The 20,577-nt window shown below is 48.0% G+C and overlaps 1 protein-coding gene across 2 annotated transcripts; it reads right to left on the reverse strand.

Moving 5' to 3' along the window:
- Window positions 1-5,053: 5,053 nt before the first annotated feature.
- Window positions 5,054-20,316, reverse strand: TMEM114 (transmembrane protein 114). Of its 2 annotated transcripts, XM_063098623.1 has the most exons (4): window positions 20,097-20,316; window positions 19,749-19,829; window positions 7,495-7,632; window positions 5,054-5,286 (listed from the first exon to the last, which is right to left on the reverse strand). In XM_063098623.1, exons 1-4 carry the CDS (start codon window positions 20,314-20,316, stop codon window positions 5,054-5,056), a joined length of 672 nt encoding a protein of 223 aa, XP_062954693.1. The 2 variants fall into 2 exon arrangements, with proteins under 2 accessions (XP_062954693.1, XP_062954694.1); XM_063098624.1 differs by lacking the exon at window positions 7,495-7,632.
- Between the last annotated feature and the right edge of the window lie 261 nt (window positions 20,317-20,577).

The raw sequence follows: 20,577 nt of genomic DNA on the forward strand, positions 1-20,577 counted from the left end.
GTTCTCACTGCCCCTGCACAGCAGAGTCGCCTGGGCAACTTCATAAAAACACCAATGCCCAGGCCCACACTTGAGGTTCTGATTCCACTGGGCTCCGCTGAAGCCCAAGTGTCAGAAGTCAGTGGTGTTTTTAATATGTCCCTAGATGATGCTAATGTAAAGCCAGGGCTGACAACTACTGTGTTAAAGGCATCCCACTGCTCTCAAAGTAGAATCCAAATGGAATGGAATAGAGTAGAATAGGATAGGATAGGATAGGATAGGATAGGATAGGATAGGATAGGATAGGATAGGATAGGATAGGATAGGATAGGATAGAATCCCAACCAGGCTTTATCATCAGCACCTCCTTACCTTGACCCCCACCCCCACCTCTCTGAGTTCACCTCCTGCCATTCTCCCTCAATTCTCCTTTATTCTTTCCCTCGAACATGTAAGCTTGTTCTCACCTTGGGGCCTTTGCACTTGATGTCACCTGCTGGGTCTGCAGGTTCTTTGTTTGGGTCTCAGTGCAATGTCACCTCTTCTGAGGGGCCCTTCCTGGCTGGCCTTTCTAGAACAGCCCCTCTCTCAGCCACCCCACATCTCATCACCCTGTTGTGTTTTCTTCATGACACTAATCCCTCTCTGAATCTCTCGTGTGTATTATTGGTCCACGTGTTTATTGTGAGTTGCCATGTAAGCTGGTCAGGGCAGGAATCTTGTCAGCCACCCCCACTAATGTGTCCCCAGGCTCCAGAACAGTTCCTGACACGTAGCAGGTGTCTGGGAAACATCCACTGAATGAATGAGTGAATTAATGAGTGGGATTCTTTTCTTCCACCTTGTCAGCTACTTGAGTACACACATGCTGTGTTTTCTTATTATTCATTTTCCCCCCTTGCACGGTGTATTAGTCCATTTCTGTTGCTTATAACAAAATACCTGGAAATGGGTCATTTATAAGAAAATGAAATGTATTGCTTACAGTTTCAGAGTCTGGGAAGTCCAAAGTCCGGGGAACACATCTGGTGAGGGCTCTCTTTGGTCGTGGCTTTACAGCATTGCAGGGACTCACATGGCAGAAAGTGTTGGAACAGAGAGAGAGAGAGAGAGAGAGAGAGAGAGACTCAGATACTCTCCTTTTAAAGCCCTCCAAACCATGCCCATGACCACCATTATTAATCCATTCACTCTGGCATGGTCCTTACAATCTAATCACCTCTTCAAGTCCCCACTTTTCGATTACCATAATAGGATTTCCCACCCTCTTAACACAGTTACAGTGGGGACCAAGCCTCCAACACATTAAACTTTTGCAAGGTCACAATTCAACCTATAATACAGGGCTCCTCATCCTCAGCCCTACAGACATGTGGGACCGGAAAGTCCTTTGTTGTGGGGCTGTCCTGGGCACTGCAGGATGTTTTTAACCGCATCCCAGGGCTCTACCCACTAGGTGCCAGTAGCATCCCCCAACCACCCCCTGCCAGTTGTAACAGCGAAAACTGATTCTAGACACCGCCTAATGTTCGGGGGAGGTGGATGTGTAGAATCTCCCTGCTGCAGTGTTTAACCCAGCGCTGGGCACTCAGAGGACTGAAAACGAATGTCTTTTGATCTAGGAATCAAATCCTGCCTCTGACGCAGTTCCACCATATGACCAGCAGATGGCAGCAAAGACCGCCCTTTCAGTAGCAGGAGTGCTCTAACCTTGCAAAAACTTTCTTTTCTCCAGTCTAGTAATTGATTTTGGCAACAGTGTTCACTTGATGGGTGGCGCCTTGCAAGCAATCCACTCCATTTGTGCTTTTCCAGATGAGACAGAAGGAGAAGCCACAACGTCTTGAACCAACAAGTAGACAGATTAGACAAGTGTGCAGCATTAGCAGAAATGGAGAGAAAATTGTCCTGGAGTCAGGCAGTTTTGGATTTTAATCCCATTGGCATCCCTTCCTCTCCTTGTGTCCTTGGGCCAGTTAACGTCTGTGCTCAGTTTCTTCATTTGTACCTTGCTTCGCTCATCTCCATAGTCCTCATCACCAGCTGTATATTTCACATGCCTCTCCAAAATCATATAGCAGCTCAGAGAGCAAGGGCTGCCTCTGGTGGAGCCACTGCCCATAGTTCCTGGTATGTAATTGCCTTCTGTCAGATATTTGTTGAATGAATGAATGACACATAGAAGGGCACAGGTGCATGGCAAGCACTCAATGGGTGTTCAACTGTGATGATGTCATGGTGAGGAGGATGATGGCATGATGTTGATAATGGTGCTGTCATTTTATAACCCATACCAATGGTCCCCAAACCTGCTGAACCATCAGCACCTCCTGGGGAGTTTCTTAAAACTAAGGCTCCCCAGGACCTCCCCCCACATTTTATTGCTCAAAATCTTACAAAAACAAGATCTCAATCCTGGTTGCATGTTGGAATCATTTGGAGAGCTCTTAAAAAGTAATCCATTCCTGGGCCAGCCCCGTGGCTCACTCGGGAGAGTGAGGTGCTGGTAGCACCGAGGCCGCGGGTTCGGATCCTATATAGAGATGGCCGGTGCACTCACTGGCTGAACGTGGTACAGACCACACCTTGCTGAGGGTTGCAATCCCCTTACCCGTCAAAAAAAAAAAAGTAATCCACTCCTAGAGACTGTCGGATCAAGGATTCAGTCTGGGCATCAGGATTTTTAAAAGATGCACAGGTGATTCTAATGTGCAGCAAGATGACAAACCTCCCATGTCACTTAACAAACTTCCCAGATCAGTGTCACACAGAGGGTGGCCCCAGACCATAGCATCAGCATCCTGGGGGCTGGTTAGAAATGTGAATTCTCAAGCTCCACCCAGAACTCTTGACTCAGAAACCCTGGGAGTGGCATCTGGCCATATGAGCAGGGCAGAGACTTGGGCTTGAATACAACTGTACTGCCCCAGGGGATTCAGGTGTGCAGCTACTCTGGACACCCCCGTTCCCATAGGCAGGAATACCAGGATGAAAGGAGGCATGGATTTTTCTGGAGAAGGGTGAAAGAGGCATGATTAGTCCCTGAAGATTGTCTTATCAATCAACCAACTCCATGGGAATGTTTCAGCTTCACATTCTAGACCTACCCCCACTACCCCACACTCTAAAAGCCAGTGTCACACCCCACCCAGGGTTAACTTAACCCAAAAGGAGCTCAGAGCCAAGGCTTTCCTGGAGATAGCTCAATGCCAACAGGGCCAAGGTGGTGGGCACCTCTCCCACCCAGACCACCGAGTCCACGCCAGGCAAACATCTTCCCCTGGCCACACCACTGACAATGATGTATCATTATTTCACTGTTAATAGTTTCACCAGGACTCCAGGCATACTTGAGGACATCATAATTAAGTTGCAGAAGCAACTTAAAACCATGCCTAATGTGGGAGGGGGGTGTGGTGTGTGTGTGTGTATGTGTAAGTGTGTGGTGTGTGTGGTGTGCGTGTATGTGTGTGATCCTTTATAAATCCTCTCTACTTAAATATGGTCCACAGACCAGCAACCTCAGACTCACTTATGTGTTGGTTAAAAATGCAGAAACTCAGGCCCCAGCCCCAACCTACTGAATCAGAGGCTGAATTTTAATAAGATCCCCATGCAAGTTTGAGAAGCTCTGGTATAAGCCAAATGGCAAGCCACCTTTTTTTTTTTTTTTTTTTTTTACGACTTTTATCAAACACGACTCTTGAGGAGTTCAGAAAATCACAACGGGAAGCTGTATCTATGGCTATAAAACCGGACCCCAGAATCCGTTGAATTCTAAACTAGCTCATTATTCATCTCAGCTCTGGCTGTGCGAGGACACTCTGAGCACTTTTTAAAGCTAATGAGGACTGGACCCAAGCCCCACAGACTGTGATTTAATTGGCCTAGGATGGGACTTGGGCATGTTCTTATTTCTCCACGTGATTCCAATGGGCAACCACAGTTAGACCCACTAATCCCAGTGCATGTGTCTTATTTCAGGGATGGTTGAGGACTTAGCAAGTGACACTATTTAAATATCTCCCAGTGTGTTTGAATTTCACCAGTTGTGGACTTCAGACCACAGAACTGAGCTCAGTCTCCACTGTGTAAATACTTCCTTCACAGGCTTGAGGGTGACTCGAGCTAACAATTAGCATTTGGATTGAAAACTACGTACAACGATGATAGTCCAGGAGTTATCAACTGCGTTGTTGAGGATTTCTCTTCCCTACTAACTGAGGGTGCTGATAACTCTTCCCTCTCCGGGTGAGCCTCCTGATTGTCCTTCCTACCGACTGTGAGTTGTTTATTGTTTTCTTCCTATGGGGGTTTCCTGACAATTATAAAGTAACACACGAGGGGACCAGCACACTGACCACCTGAATGTTTGAGAGGGTCTTTCATCTCTGGGATGACTCTATTTAAAATTTCCAAAGCGAGCCACGGATCACTGAGAATCATCACACAAAGTGAACCTTTTCCCATTGAGGTTCAGGGCTCTAGACCAGATACGCATGAATCCAGCTGGAATGGCTGAGGTCTGGAGGAGACTCTTCCACCACCTCCTGGTTGAGAAAACTCCGTCTCTGCTGCCCTTTCTTTGGGGTCTCCCATTGCGCCTTCCTGTCTGGATTCAGGGTCACGTGAAACAGGAGGCCTCATCTGAGATAGCGTATAGAGGCTATGAGCCTGCTCAGAAAAGCTGCTTGGAGGGAGGATTATGCCATTAGCTCGCTGTGCACCTTTGCACAAGTTACCTAACCTCTCTGGTCATCCTTAACATTTCCTTAACAAAGAAGAGGAGCTGATCCAAAGGTCGGGGATGAGTTCGATGAAACGAACCCAGAGGAGGCACACGGTTACTGCAATCTGTAAAGTTCAGTGCATGATTAAAGGATTGCTGTTCTTTATTTCAGGTGAAGCCGGTTCAGCATCCCCAGGGCCCTCCTCCAGGCCAGGCGGACATGCACATTCACGGCATACACACACTGGCACAGATGACACAATGACAACAGCCGGGCCCCAGGCTAGGTCCTCGGAAGTTGGAGAGCCAGACCCCACCCTCCACCGGGACCTCCGCGCGGGTTCACACGGCCTGGTCCTGCCTCCCTCTCAGGCTGAGCACGCGGGCGGCTGCCAGGAAGGCCGCCCCAGTGAGCAGCTCGGCGACGAAGCTGACCCAGCCCAGGGCCAGGGACCAGCCGAAGCGGATGTCCACCTGGTCCAGGAGGGCCTTCTCCTGCAGGAGGCACAGCGCCTCCCGGAAGGCGGCGGCCGAGTACGCGATGTAGACGCTGATCCCGGCGAGAGTCACCGCGGCTGCAGGAGGGTGGAGGGACAGCGGATCCAAACGTCACCTGCCGCCCCCTCCCCCAGTGTTGTCGCCCCTTCCCACCGCAGGGCCTTCGCCCGCCCGTGCTGGTCCCCCCGCCCGGTGTGCCCCCCATCCTCTCCTCCTCCCCCCCCCCCCCCCCCCGCTGTCCCTCTTGTCATCATCACTCCTGGCCTTCCTGCAGGTCTCAGCTCATGCGTCCGTTCCTGCACTTGCCTGGGCGGTGACTTCCCAGTGCCTGGCTCGTGGTGGGTTTCTATAGGTGTAGCTTAGAGCTGCGCTTATCTGCGATGGTAGCCACAGGCCACACGTGGCTGTTTAGATTGACGTTTAATTAAATCAACAACTCAGTCCCTCCTTGGCACTCCCCACACGAGCCTGGTCCTGAATCCACTGAGACAGGTGATGCGCAGTTTCCTTGAGTTGGGTTTCAGGACACCCTCCTGGTTTCAAGCCACTCCTCAAGGTCTCAGGACCCTCCCGTAGGCCCTCCGCTAGGGGAGAGTTACTGTCTCTTATTGCACCTATTTTCGCACCAACATGGGGAAATTGACACCTCAGGGGACTGGCTTATGCAAATCCAGCGTCAGTAGAAAGGTTATGCAACTCTAATAGCAGAGCATGCTCAGTAAAGTGGAATATATCCTTTGAATGATCTTCCACTAGGGGTGCTAAAGAGCACAGAATATTCTTGAATATGTCTGTTGCATGTGATAGAACTTGAGCAGTCAACGTGCCCTACATAGAGACCCACTGAGCATGTGCAAGACTATGTTACATAACAGGAAACCACACGCTTAGCTGAATATTCCTTAAATAATGTAAATAGGTATTAGATAGTGAAACTATAAAAGTGGCATCTTGGCAAAAGGCCAGGTTGTTGCTCTCTTTTCTGGGGCCAATGTGCACTTTGCTGGCTGAGATGTGCATGCTTTACTTTTGTGCTAAGCTTACTCTCAGCAGGCAGAGGCTCACTCTCTTGAGCCAGCCTGCCCTCTGTACTGAACTTTAAGTGTGTATTTCTTACTCTTGTGTTAAACTTGGAGTGGGCTCTGCTCTGTCTCTAGAGCTGTGCCTCACTCTCTGTGGAATCTATATCTCTTATTTGTTACATTAAATCTTTTCTCGTTTTCCACTGTGACTCTGCTCTTCAATTCTTTCCTGTGGTGGAGTCAAGAAACTGGTGAGAAGATGGGGTAGGTTGAGGCTGACTATCGGGCCCCCAGACCCTCTCCTCCAGCATCACCACCACTGCACAGAGTGTGGATTAGAGAACCTCCACTATCACAGGAAGTTCTACTGGGCAATGCTGGTTTGGGGAATTTGCCACTGGGTGAACTGTTAACACCAATATTAATAATAATCATGATTGTTGGAGAAGGTCAGAGCTTCGCATTTTTCACCTCCAGACATTCATTCGTTTCCCTCTGTGGATTCCAAGTGTGCACATCACACCGTTGTCTTTTTTTAATGAGAAACATTTCAAACACACAGAGGGCCATGGAACAGCCAGCGTGCACCAGATCCCATTTTTTAAAACCTCTGGTCTACCAAAAGAGCAGTATTAACCCAACCATTGCCTGTCATGCCTGTCTTTTTGTTTGGTTTTTGTGTGTGTTGCTGTTTTTTAAGTAAAAATTGTACATGCAGTGGTCCCTCGGTATCTGCTGATGATTGGTTCCAGACCTCCCTATGCACCCCCCTGAGAATACCAACATCCCCAGAAGCTCAAGTCCCTGATGTAAAATGATGTAGTATTTGTGTACAACCTATGTGTATATTTGCATGTACTTTAAATCATCTCTAGATTGCTTAAAATACCTAATACAATGTAAAGGCTAAATAGTTGTTATTCTGTATTTTTATTTGTATTATTTTATTGGGTTTTTTTTTTTACCATGGGTTGGTCCCCCCCCCCCCCGGAATTTTTTCTATCTACACGACTTCTTTTGTAAAATAAAGAAAATGATTCTTGGAAGCTTCTCCCTCCCGCTGATTCTTTTTTGGAACCAGAGAGGCAGGACCCTGGGCTGGGAACCACTCATTTCTTCCAGCTGTGATATTACAGATGGGGAAACTGAGCTCCAGAGAGGCCGTGGGGACCCCCGCCCCCTTCCCTGCTGAAGGCTCATGATGCACAGACCCACCACCCAGCCCCTCCTGGAACCTGAGCCCTGAGCAGGGTGGGCACCTACCTCCAAAGAGGAAGAGAATCCCAGTGAGCCGGAGGAGGAGCGGGGCTCGGAGAAGGAAGCTCAGAAAGCCCGTCATCCCCCCAAAAACCATCAGGATCAGGCTGAGCGGCAGCAGAATCACAAACGTCCCATGCATGGCTTAGAAGAGACAGGACACCAGGCAGAGGAGGGTTACTAACATCCTTCATTCAATCAACAAACATTTACTGAGTACCCGCTATGGGCGAGCGCCCGAATGCTGGGGGGAAATTAACATGGCTGTCACTACCCCTAATACTGTTACTACCACTATTTCTGATGATGATGATCCTAATAATAATAACAACAGTGACTGAGGCTCATCTTTGTGCAAGGCCATGTGCTTTACAAGCATCGTCTCATTTAATCCTCGCCACCCCTCAAGGTGGGTGTTATTCCACCTTCATCTCCTACACTGTCCCCCAGCTCACCTCACGTGACATTGGAGCAAAGACCTGAAGGAGGTAAGGGAGGCAGCTGTTTAGAACTCAGGGCCAAGGGAGGAGCAGGTGCAGAGCCCCCTAGATGGGAGCACGTCTGGTGAGGCACGTGGGGAAAGCCAGGGGGCAGCGTGGGGTGAGCCGGGAAGGATGTGGGAGATGAAGGCAGAGAGTTCACGGAGCAGATTGTGTGGGGCTCAAAAAGTCGGAAGGACTTTGACCTTCTCTCTGAATGAGATGAGGACCCCCAGATGATCTGGGGCAGAAGAATCAGGGGATTTTATTTCAGTTAACCTTAAGTTTTTAAAGGACCGCTCTGGTTACTATATTGAGAGTAGACAGCAGAGAGGTGTGATGGGTTGAATGGTGACTCCCAAAACTCATGTCCACCCAGAACCTGTGAAAGTGACCTTATTTGGAAAAAGGTTCTGTGCAGATGTCATTAAGTTAAGGATCTGGAGATGAGATCATCCGGGATCAAAGTAGGCTCTACACCCAATGAGTGGTGTCCTTAGAAAAGAAGAGGACACAGAAGAAGGCTACGTGAAGACAGAGGCAGAGACTGGAGTGACACATCTGTAAGCCAAGGAATGCCAACAATTGCCACCAGGAGCCAGGAGAGAGGCATGGGACACATTCCGTCTCAGAGCCTCCAGAGAAACCAGCCCTGCTGACACTTTGATTTTGGATTTCTGGACTCCAGAACTGTGAGAATAAATTGCTACTGTTTTAAGCTATCTATCTTCTGGTGATTTGTTACACGCACACACACACGCACACACACCAGAAATTGTTACACGCACACACACACGCACACACGCCAGAAACGGATACAGAAGGGCAAGGCTGGAAGCAGCAGAGATCGTGGGGGGAGTCTTGCAATAACCCTGGTACGGAACAATGGCAGTTTGAAACGGGAGGAGCAGTGAGAGGAGAGAAGTGGACAGATGCCAGGTATATTTTTAAGGTAAAACAGACCTTGATGAGGGTTTGAGAAAAAGAAAGGAAACAAGGATGAGATTGACATTTGGGACTGAGCCACCGGACAGAGGGAGTTTCCACCTGCAGAGACGGAGAAGATGAGGGAAAAAGAGACTGGAGTGGGGACAGGGGAATCAAGACTTGCTAAGTTTGAGATGCCTGTTAGATTCTCGAATTGCAAGAATGTTTGAAATTCAGTTCCCCTGGGTGAACTGAGAACATGACAGGTGGGAAGTGCGGGAGAGGGGGAGGTCAGAGAAAGGACACCACTTAAAGGCCTGTCACCAGCACTCTGTCCCCTACCCCATCCCCACCCCCAAATTGCGGGTGTCCTGTGAGTCCGAGGCACATGACGGATTTCACCCCAATGTCTCAGAGAGAACAACAAAACCCAAAAGTCTTAATGATCTTAATAATAAAAATAATATTAATAAAAGAGTATGACATTTCACATCAAAATAAAATAATAAAAATAAAATAATAATAGACTTCGTAATAAAAGCAGTAGCAAATTTTGACAGAGGGTTTCTGGGTGCCAGGCCCTGTCTTCAGCATCTTCACACAATAATTCATGTTTATGCTCACAACCACCCTATGAGGTAAGAAATATTCATACTCTCATCTTACAGATGTGGAAACTGAGCCACAAAATGTTAAGTAACTTGCCCAAACTCTCACAGCTAGAAAATGGCAATGTGGGGATTTGAACCCAGATGGCAAGACACCATTCTGTCCAGTGGGACCCCTGGGTGCAGAAAGGAAAAATCCTGTAGGGTGCCTATGTCTACATGACACCAAAAATAAATCAGCCCTGACAGAGGAGGCTACACTGTTTCAACCGGCAGGTCGGCAGATCGTATGTTGCAGCCGGAGAGGTCGATTTCATTTCCACTTGAGAAGAGAGATTCTGTAGGAAGACTTGTAAATGGTCGATTTGCTCTCTTTCAACATGTTTCTTCTCCTTTTTCATTGTTTCTCCTTTTAGGGCACAGCCACGTTTCCTAGCATCGGGGACACACTTTCTGAGAAACTAAAAAGGCATCATTGCTGTCCTTTATCGATCTCTCCAAAAGCCCCTTGTGGTATTATAACAAGGTATTTGGTCTTTATTCCATGTCCCTGGTTCCTGGCACAGAGCTCCTAAAATTTTTGTGACTTTCTGATGATAAGAGTACCTTTTGTGCTAATGAGGTGACTCTTGCTGGGCCCCTAGACAGCTTCAGGATGGGGACTGCTCGCCAGAAAGAATTAGAGGGCTGGAACCTCCAGCCCCACTCCCTGACCTCTGGGGAGGAGAGAGGGGTTGGAGGTTAAGTTGATCACCGATGGCCAATGAGTGCATCGATCATGCCTACATAATGGAACCTCCATAAAAACCCTAAACTATGAGTTTCTGAGAGCTTCAGGTTGGTGAACACACCTGAGTGCTGGAGAGGGCACAGGAATTCTGCACCGACACACCCCATACCTTACCCTAGGCATCTCTTCCATTTACTTGTTCCTTAGTTGTATCCTTTATAATAAACAGGTAATAGTAAGTGAAGTATTTTCCTGAGTCTGTGAGCTTTCCTAGCAAATTATCAAACCTGAGAAGGGGATATGGGAAGCCCAATTTATAGCCAGTCAGTCATAAGTACAGATGGCCTGGGACTTGCGATTTATATCTGAAGTGGGGGCAGTCTTCTGGAACTGAGCCCTTAGCTTGTGCTAACTCCAGGTAGACAGTGTCAGGATTGAATTGAATTGTTGGATGTAAGGAAAAAACCATCCGCCCCTCCAGGAGATCATCATTGCCATGATGAGAGTGAATGGTTTGGCCATATTGAAGGCATGTCTCAGCACACAGTCGCCCCACTTCAGTGAGATTCATCCAACTGTAGGATGAGTATAATCATGTCCTGCCTGCTCCTGAAAGGGAGCCTCCCACCTGCATGTCTTTCCCTACTCTTGACCACCCTTCAGCACCCAGCTCTGACTTCACCTCCTCCAGGAAGTCTTCCCAGATAGCACCCAACAGAATTACTCCTCCTTCCTCTGGGGTTTCTCATTAAGTTGAACAGATTTCCATAGTTGGGCTTTTCACATTGGATTGAAATGTGTTTGCATGTCTGTCTTCACAACTAGAAACTGAACTTCTTGAGACAAGGGACTTGGATCTACTTTGGTGTCCCTACAGCAGCAGAATGCTCAGCACGCAGAGAAAGTTGACACTCAGTGAATGATGAATGAATGTATGAATGAGTGAATGAATGAATGAAATCTACCCATAAGATCTACCCATGGGATCTACCCATGGATTCTGTATATGCTGTCTCCAGTGGGACCAAACAAAACCTGCCCCCCTTGGAGCTGGCATTCTAACTAGAGAACCCACAAAGCAGATCATCACATATCTAACAAATAATTAATCATGACAGCAGGGGTGTTAGGAAACACTCACGATTGAGGGGTGGCTGGCCTTGGTCTGTGTCTTGGATCTGCCTCCATGGCCGTGGGACCTTAATAAATCAGAGGACCGCTGTGGTTCTTAGTGTGGCATTGTGGGGACAGCATTTGCTGATTATTTGGAAATAATCATTGTACAGAGACTGACTTCGCTGACAGGAGTGCCTGCCCACTTCTCTTTATAAGAACATTTTTGTCACCACAAGGAGGCGCCTCGTGCAAGCTTTTGGATGGGCTTGGGGTGCAGGAGCTCTGGGTGAAGGGCTTTGGGCATTCAGAGAACTAAGAGGACACTGCTATTCTCAGGGCGCAAAGACTACATGACTTGTGGAATAAACCAAGGCAGAGTGAGAGAGATGCTGTCCCCTGATTGCTGAGCCAAAAGGATCAGCCTATGGAACAGAGTTCTAAGTTAAATTTATCATTTATCTTGTCTCATCTCTAATAGGATCTGAGACAATCTCCAGAGAACTCTCAAGTCCAAATAGTCAAAGAGAAATACAACCTACAAAATCAGAAAGTGGAAAGGAATGAATTACAGGAAACTCAAAACCAATTTTGGGGTTTGGGGTGGAGAAGGAGGAGGAAGGAAGGAGGAAGTCAAAGGTCTAAAGGTCTAAACATTTGCTACCACTTTGACCCTGAGCGTCCTGGCAGCCAAAGCAGAAAGAGAAACAATTACAAGTTCTTTTTCACCAGTCATTCATTTACTGAATATTTATTAGCTGTTTAGCATGAGTTGCATGCTGAGCCTCTTCGATCCTTTCAGTAACAGGACAGGTATGAAAATAAGTACTTTCCTCCCATCCTTCAGCGCAAGTTACGTGTCATTTCTTCTGGGAAGTCTTTCCTTATGCTGTGTCCACCACTGTCACACGGTCAGGTGCCCCTCCTCTGTGCCCCTCAGCTCGCCATAGTGACCCAATCCCAGCATTTATTACCTAATGTTGAAGGTGTCTTAGTCACCTTTCTGTCTCACCTGTCAGGCCATGAGATTCTTGACAAGGAAGATCGTGTCTCCTCAAGTACAACTGTATCTTTGGGACATGCGAGTGCTCACGTGGTATTTGTTGACCAACTGATTGAATAAATGAAAATGAATGAATGATGAGCTAGACAGTGTGGCTTTAAGGCAGAAAAATATGACAGTTTCTAGGCAGTAAGAAAAAACTAAGGAAGCTTGATAGACAACCTCACAGCAGATAAAAATACAGAGTTTAGAGTCAGATGATTCTCTTTGAATTCGGGCTCTGAATTCAAAGGGGCCTTGCACATGTCACTCAGTTACCCAGAACCTCCGTTTCCACATCTATGAAGTGAAGGTGAGAATGTAGACTCACAGAATTATCATAAGAATGACATATGCAAAGACAACTTGAGACCACATAGTAAAGTGCTCAGACCCATCTCCCACTGCGTGAGCACTAAATAAATAACTCCACCAATAACAAAGACGGTGAAACCAACAATAATTCAGTCTCTGACTTCTATTATGATCAAATCACTTCTACTTCCCAAATGCCACTAACTTGCACGAGTCAAGGAAACAACACTGGACTCCCTCCCAGGGTTGCCACAGGATAAAATGTGACTACAGGGGACAAGACCTGTGGTCTTTCTTTTTTCTTTCCTTCTTTTCTTTTTTAAAGAAAAATCATGGGCAAGAAAGTACAACAGCTGGGTGAAAACCTGCTCCTGCAAGTCCTGTCCCCCTACATGGCATCACCTCCAGACTATGGCCAAGAAACAAAAGCATTTCTCACTTAGAAATTAATGAGGTTTCCTGGCATTAAATCAGCCCTGGCAGCCCCGTGCAATTTCCCCAGACTGACTGCAAGCCCACTTGACATATACATTCAATTAAATGTCTGGGTAAGAACAGGCTCCCCATGGGAGAGTTGTAAAATCTCCTGCTGAAATTTGGTTTAGCTTTTTGTGCGTATGTGCCTTATTCTTTGTTTTGTTTTGTTTTGTTTTTTATTTCCAGGGCTATGGTCTTGGAACATGAATATTGATTCCGAGTTCTGCTGTACTTAGAAATGTACCTGTCTCTATCTACATCTCTGAATGTGCTTGAGGGAGATGTTCTCCTTTAGGATATAGATATGATAAAGTTATCAATTTCTAGAGGCTGGGGTACTTGGGAAGTGGTGGATGGATATGTAGTCATAGGGCAGGGTGGGGTGGCGCACTGTCAAAAGTCCATTTAATAAGAGTCCAAGTCTGTGACATACAAGCCGTGTGACTTTGGGAAAATTACTAGACCACTCTGAGCCTCATCAATAAAATAAGGGCAAAAACCCCTACCCACTAATCCCCCAGAACTTATTAAATTTCGAAGACCTGAGTCCGGTTCTCACTAGCAGTGTGACTTTAGACAAGCTGCCTCTGGGAAACGGGGACGGACCATTCTCACCTTGTGTGAGAACATCAAATGACTTGGACTCAGGCTCAGCCCTCAATGTGGGCCACTCCCGTTATGCCACAGATTAATCACCTCTTTCCTCCTGTCAAGACTCTTAAAGGAGGTCTCCAGCAATGCTCTGTCTTTGATGGGCTGAGCAGTGACTTCGGAGGCAGATATAACAATGGACTCAGAAACAAGATTCCTCATTCCTGGATTTCAGTCCCTTTTCTGTCATTTACTATTGGTGGTTTGGGGAGGAAAGGGTCCTCGATTTGAGGCCAGCCAGACACACTTACTCACCACGTGACCTTAGGTAAGTCCCTTACCTCTGTGAGCCCCAATTTCCTCATCTGTAAGAAGGGGATACTAAGACCTCCCTGCTGAGTTGCCATCCAGATTGGCGATGTTTTGAAAAGCACCTAACACAATCATATATGTTCATTTGGAAACAAATGCCTGTGCATCCCTGATAAGGGCCATGCTGAGCCATAGAGCCAGGGACACCACAGTGAACAAGGTCCCTGCCCTCATGGGGCTTATGGTCCAGCACAGGACATAGACTAGCTAGGAAGCAAGGAAACAACAGAGATGAGAACAGACTGATGTGTCACAAAGGAAAGAAGCCTGATGATGCAGAAAAACAGGTGGCAGTGAGTAGCGCCCCTATTCTTTGGATAAGGAGGGTGTATTAGCATCCAGTGGCTATTGTAACAAATTACCATAAAGTGTGGCTTGAAAGCAGCAGGAATTTATCCTCTCATGGTTTTGGAGCCCAGAAGTCTGAAATCAAGATGTCAGCAGGACCGTGTTTTCTCTAAAGACTGTAGGGGAGAATCTTTCCTGGCATCTTCTAGTTTCTGCTGGCTGTCAGCACTGCTTGACTTTCCTTGGCTTGTGGCAGCATCACTCTGATCTCAGCCTCTGTCTTTACCTGACCATCTTCTCTTCTCTCCTCTTTGCTTCTTCTCTTTTTGTAAAGACACTCGTCATAGATTTAGGACCACTCAGTTAATACAAGATGATCTCATCTCAAGATCATCAGTTATATCTGCAAAGATGCTTTTTCCAAATAAAGTCACATTCACTGGTACTGTAGCTTAGGACGTGGACATACTTTCCTGAAGGTGACACCATCCAACACACTACCATGTCTTGGGTAGCATACAATAGGAACTCAATAGATGATAGCTATGATTGCTATATAGAATTAATAATGTAAAAATGTTGACAGGTCATCATTTGTCAAGGGTAAATATGTGGGCCATGTGTAAGATACCTTCTCATTTCAATGCTTTGTTGTAAGCAAACCCACACAGAAGAAAGAAGCAAAGATGTTCATGCTAAGGAAAACTGTATTTGTGATCGTTCCATTATCACACTTCAAAGAACTGTGCAATGGCAAACCAGGCTTCTACAATACTTGAGAGGTCAGGAAGTCCCATGGTGGTCAGTGAAGTAACAGTCCTGCTCTTAAGCAGAGCAGGGACATATCTTTCTCTGGAAACACCAGAAGTTCTGGCAAAAGAAAATCTTCAGGATCCATTTACCAAAGGGGGGAATGTCACTCTTTATTTTCAAACCTTGTCCATGTGACTTTGAGACTCCAGGAATGACTCAGAGATATTTGGTCCTATTATGCCTGGTAAGGAAGTGACTTCTTAAAATTTTTTGTAAATATTTGTCCTTGAGTCTATCCTTGAGGACTGGGGCTGCCTCTTGGTTACCTTTGTGGCATCCAAGATGCATTGTTTTAATACGGAAAGAGCAGGCATCTACAAGTAAAGACTTTTTTTCTTAGTTTAAAATGTGGCTTTGACTTTCAGTGGGCACCCCAGAAAGGGAGACTGCAGCCCAGGCCCAGAGCAGTTGAGACCCACAGTCACCTTCCTCCCTCTCTCTTTCCCTCCATCCTTCTCTCTTTCCCTCCCTCCCTCCCTACCTGCAGCAAAGCTATGCATAAATCACACTGAAAATTCCCTCCTTGGCCCAGGCAGTCTCTTAATTCAAGTTATGTCCCCAAAGCCTTCTCTGTGTCTGTCCCCTGTCACCTCCACTCTTGCAATTTGCACCAGGCATCGTGGGAGAGCTGACTTTAATTTTCCACACTGCTGCAACAGCCCAGCATCCAGAAAGTCTGGAAACCCAAACTTGTGATTTTCCAGCCTTGGCTCCTCAGAGGACAGCCAGGCCAGGCCACTGGCCCTTGGTCCAGCTTCTGCCACTGGCATGCTGTGTGGACAAGGCATTTGTCTCCTCTGGGTCAGGTGTCCTTATCTGACCAGCCTGAATTTCCTCATGGGCTCTTAGGAGACACTGCTGAGGTAAGATACAGAAAAATAGGAGGTGGCCCTAAGATGCACTTTCTGCACCACCTTCCAGAAACTTTGGCCTTCCTGCTGTTTCTGGAACACACCAGGCTCAGTCCTGCCTCGTGGCTTTGCACTCACTATTCCTCCACATAATGTAAGTCTCTGGTTTCCTGTCTGAAGGAGGAGTGTAGGATAGCAGGACTCTGAACCCCAGAAAACAGGCTAGGAGCTCCTCCTCTGGGCTGCCATGGCCTCTGGTCTTCATATTTGCACATTATACTGAAATCATGCTCAGTGTACCATTGTTGCAACAGTATAGAAACAAAATGCCAGGGTTCAAATCCCAGATCTGCCAGTTACTGTGCAAACTTGGGTAACCTACCTACCCTCCCTGTGCCTCCATTTCCTCATCAGCAAAGTGAGGATGATAATAATAGTGCCTTCCTCGTGGGACTGCTGTGAAAATTAAATGAGTTGATACACTTAGAGAGATCAGAACAGTGTCTGGCACACTGTCTCATCATTTTTTTTTTTTTCCGGCTACTGGCCAGTACAGGGATCTGAACTCTTGACCCTGGTGTTACCAACACCACACTCTAACCGACTGAGCTAACCAGGCAGCGTCTAGTCTCATCACATTCTATGCCAGGCAGCTAGCCCAGTGCTGGGGATGAAATAAATATGTACTAAGTAAATTGGTAAGTCTGGTGGGTCTGCAATTATTAGTTCCATTTTACAGATGAGAAGCTTAAGGCTCAAGAAAGCAATATGGCTTAGAGCAGGAGGAGGAGGCATTAACTGAGCTCCCACTACGTGTAGGTGCTTGGCTTATGCAATCTCCTTTTATCTCACAATGATGCATTCATGAAGTCATACAACCAGTAAGAGCTGAGGCTGGAATACAAATTCGGGTGAAGTGGGTGGGCATCTGAGGGCTTTGCCTGCCTCTGGACCCGACAACAGCACCTTGGTTAGCCTGTGTCCCAGACCCAAACCTATGGTGGGTTGATCTCATCTCTACCCCTGGTTACAAGTGAGCACATGATTCACCCCAGCCAATCAGTACATTCCATCCCCTTGGCTACAGTGATTGGCTCAGGACTGAGCACGTGACCCAACCTGGTCCAGTGAAAGACCTGGCTGGAAGTATTGTGGAGTTATTGAGAAATAATCTCCTATTCATGTTGCTGAGATGGGAGAGGACTTACCTGAAAGCAGAACCCCAACAGAAGAAAGCAAAGCCCACTGAGTTTAGCAGCATGGATCTCAGCAGGCTTAGGCTTTTCAGTTCCATGGGCCAGTAATTCCTTTTCTTATTTAAGCCAGTATGATTTGAGTTTCTGTCACTTGCTACCAAAAGATTCCTGGCTCATACAGCTAGCCTGGTTGTTTTAGACCATGACTCTTTAATTTACATTGTGCTGAACTTGAAGACCTCCTTTCCACCAAACATAATTCTAGTTCCTAGCCAAGGAACCAAACCCATAACTACCCAAAATACCCACACAAGGTCGATTTTGCTGACAAGGAAATTGTTTCATGGAAAATTTCTCTGTGACTGGATGGAATAGTTGAGATCATGGGGTATCCCTGTTCGTGAACTTGATATTTCTGCTCTGTTTCACTCCACCATGCTGTCTGAATAGAATGAAGAAGGCAAGCTAGATGATGTGGCTTGAATAACAGCTCTTAGTCTGTCAGGGGATTGCAGCAAATTATTGGGCACTGAAGAGGTCTGCCTGCTTGGGTTTCCCTCGAGGAAAAAAATCAAGGTTTCTTTCCATAAGCTGGGAGTTAGACCCAGGTCTGAGGGTGCACAGATGAATAGACACTGGACGTGAGTTCTGCTCATTTCTCCAAATCCTGGAACAAGCAGGGTTGTTGCACTATCAAGTTTCAAAAAGAAGCCATCTCAGTGCCAATTGTAGTTAGCCATCCATTTACCCACTGATGTGATAAGTCTGCTGAATGCCAGCACCCAGCCTGCAAAGGGTCAGCACTCCATAGATGTTACTGCATCTAAAAAGAGACTGGAAGGAATGATAACGGAGCAAGCTAATGCTTGCTGAGAACTTACTGTGTGTCTGGAAACTTAATGTCAAACATTCTTTCATGCAACATGGAGCTCCCACAGCAACGAAGCACTACATGAGGTGCCAGGAAAGGTTCATTTTTCTCATTCATTTTCATTCCACTTCATGTAATCCTGACCACACCCCTCATGGTTTTGACATCTTGTTTTCATAGATGTGGAAACTGAGACTCAGAGAAGTGAAGACACCTATCCCAGGATCACAGAGGGCCCTGGGTAGGGTCTGAGCTGGGACTTGACTCCCTTGTCCCTCACTTCAAAGACAAGAATTGTTGATTCTTCTTGAAACAAAGCTCCAAGGATACCCAAAGTTCCTCCCCCTGCAACTGGGGGCTCCCCCTTTTCTCAACTCCCACATAATCCAGGTGTTGAGGGGATGTCTCCTTCGGTGGGAATTTACTTAGAGATGTGCTGGACCTGACTCAATTGGCTCACCAGACATCATTTCAGTAGCTTGAAACTGGCCACAGTGGATGTCTTTGCACCACAGAAATTGGCAAATGCTACAAACCAGGGCTTTTTTTTTTTTTTTTTTTTTTTCAGGGAGTCATTTTCTAGCAAGACACTGGACTTCAGAAAAACAGTGTTAGTTTGTTCATATACTTGTACATTCATTTAATCAATAAAGATATTGAGCTCCACCTACAACCTAATATAGTTTGCATTCACTCTCATACTTGTCCAGCAAACTGACTCATGCCTTACTATATGCTAGGTTTTATGCTAAACATTGGGAATTCAGCGGTGGCAAGATAGACAATCCCTGCCTCATGGAGCTCACAGTCTAATGACGAAGTCAGATTTTAACCCCCCAAAAAGTTCCACAACCTGTCCTATGAGTAGGAGTTAGCCAAGTCAAGTTGGCAGCGTAGGAGCAGAGAGAATCCACATAGAGGGAACAGCATATGCCAAGTCCCACAGCAGCAGGAAGCTTGGCATGTCCCAGGAAATGAGTTCAGGGACCTGTGCTAGGCCCTGAGGAACAAGATAGACACGTGGCCCGGGGTGGGGGGGGGGGAGGTCCTGTTCTCCACCTGCTGCCTGCCTGCCTTGAATCATTCAAGAAATGTTTATGGCATCCCATCTACTGCCGAGCCCTTGTTCTAAACACTGAGGATACGAATAAACGGCGACATGCGGTCTACGAAATGAGACCTTCTCCTCTCTTTCAACATTCCGCTCCCCAGATTGGTGTAGGTGCCTGCTAGGGCTTCACAGCCTCGCTCATGCTGCCTGTCACTCTGAAATGGAACGACGCATTGCCAACCCTCCCTGCCCAGCTAGTCTGAGAGCTCCTTGAGGGCACGGCGTGGGTCTTAATCATCAATCAGCACGGTGCCTGGCACACAGAAAGCCATCAGTCAATTGGGTGAATGAATCCTAAACCACACTGCGTTACAGGTGGAGCAAGAGAGACCCGCCCCCTGTCTTAACCCCACTCCCTCCTCCCGCCCACCCCAGCCGCCCCCTCCTCACTGCCGGCGCCCAGCGTCAGGAGAAGGGTTCCAGAACCTGTGGCCAGACCTGGGGTGCCCCACCATCCCCAGCCTCCCCGGACTCACTGAGAAGTTGTCGGCTCGAGTCGCTGACTGTCACGTTCTCCTGCCAGAAGGGGTTCATTAGTGGCATGCACCGGCTCTGGACTGGATGGAACGGAGGAATCAATGAGCTGGGGGCCGTGGAGTTCTGACCCCAGCCTACGGCTTCGCCCCCATACTCTCCCTAGATGCCCCACCCCGGGCGGACAGGGGGAGAGCTGGAGCAGTTGCAGCCCCAGTCCTCTGCACACATTGTCCCCACCCCTAAGACTTGGGGGAGGGGTGCGCGCCGAGCAACAGGTCCCAGGCGAGCAGGACACCGCGCACGGGGCGTTCGCGGCCACAGCCCCCGGCCCCCGGATGCACTCTTACCCCGGCAGGTCCGCCAGAGGCCGGAGTGGGAGCTCAGAGGCTCGGGCTGGCTGCGGTTGGCGATCCCCAGCAGGTTCTGCGCCCCCGGGCCTCTCCTCTCCAGCCGCTCGGTGTCGATGATGTACCAGAAGTCCGTGCCGATGGCGGCCGCCAGGAGCGCGAAGCTGAGCGCCCCGGTCAGCGACGCCGCGCCCGCCAGCACGCCCAGGTGCACCCGCATCGCCGAGCCCCGGGCTCCCATCCGCCGGCGCCTGCGGCCGCCGCGAGCCCTCACCTCCACCGCGGAGCCTCCGAGCTCAGATCTGGAACCCCGCCTTTGGACCCCGGCCCCCCCCTTCAGACCCTGGCTCCACCCCCTGACCCTCACCCGCGCCTTCGGACCTGCACGTGCTCCTCCCTCAGACCCCCGCTCCCAGCCGTCAGCCTCCGCCTCTACCTGCAGAACCCCTCACCTAGGCCGTCCTTGGAGTCCCTGTCCCTC

This window comes from Cynocephalus volans, chromosome 6 (genome assembly GCF_027409185.1).
Source record: "Cynocephalus volans isolate mCynVol1 chromosome 6, mCynVol1.pri, whole genome shotgun sequence".
In the NCBI taxonomy this organism is placed as follows: Eukaryota; Metazoa; Chordata; class Mammalia; order Dermoptera; family Cynocephalidae; genus Cynocephalus; species Cynocephalus volans.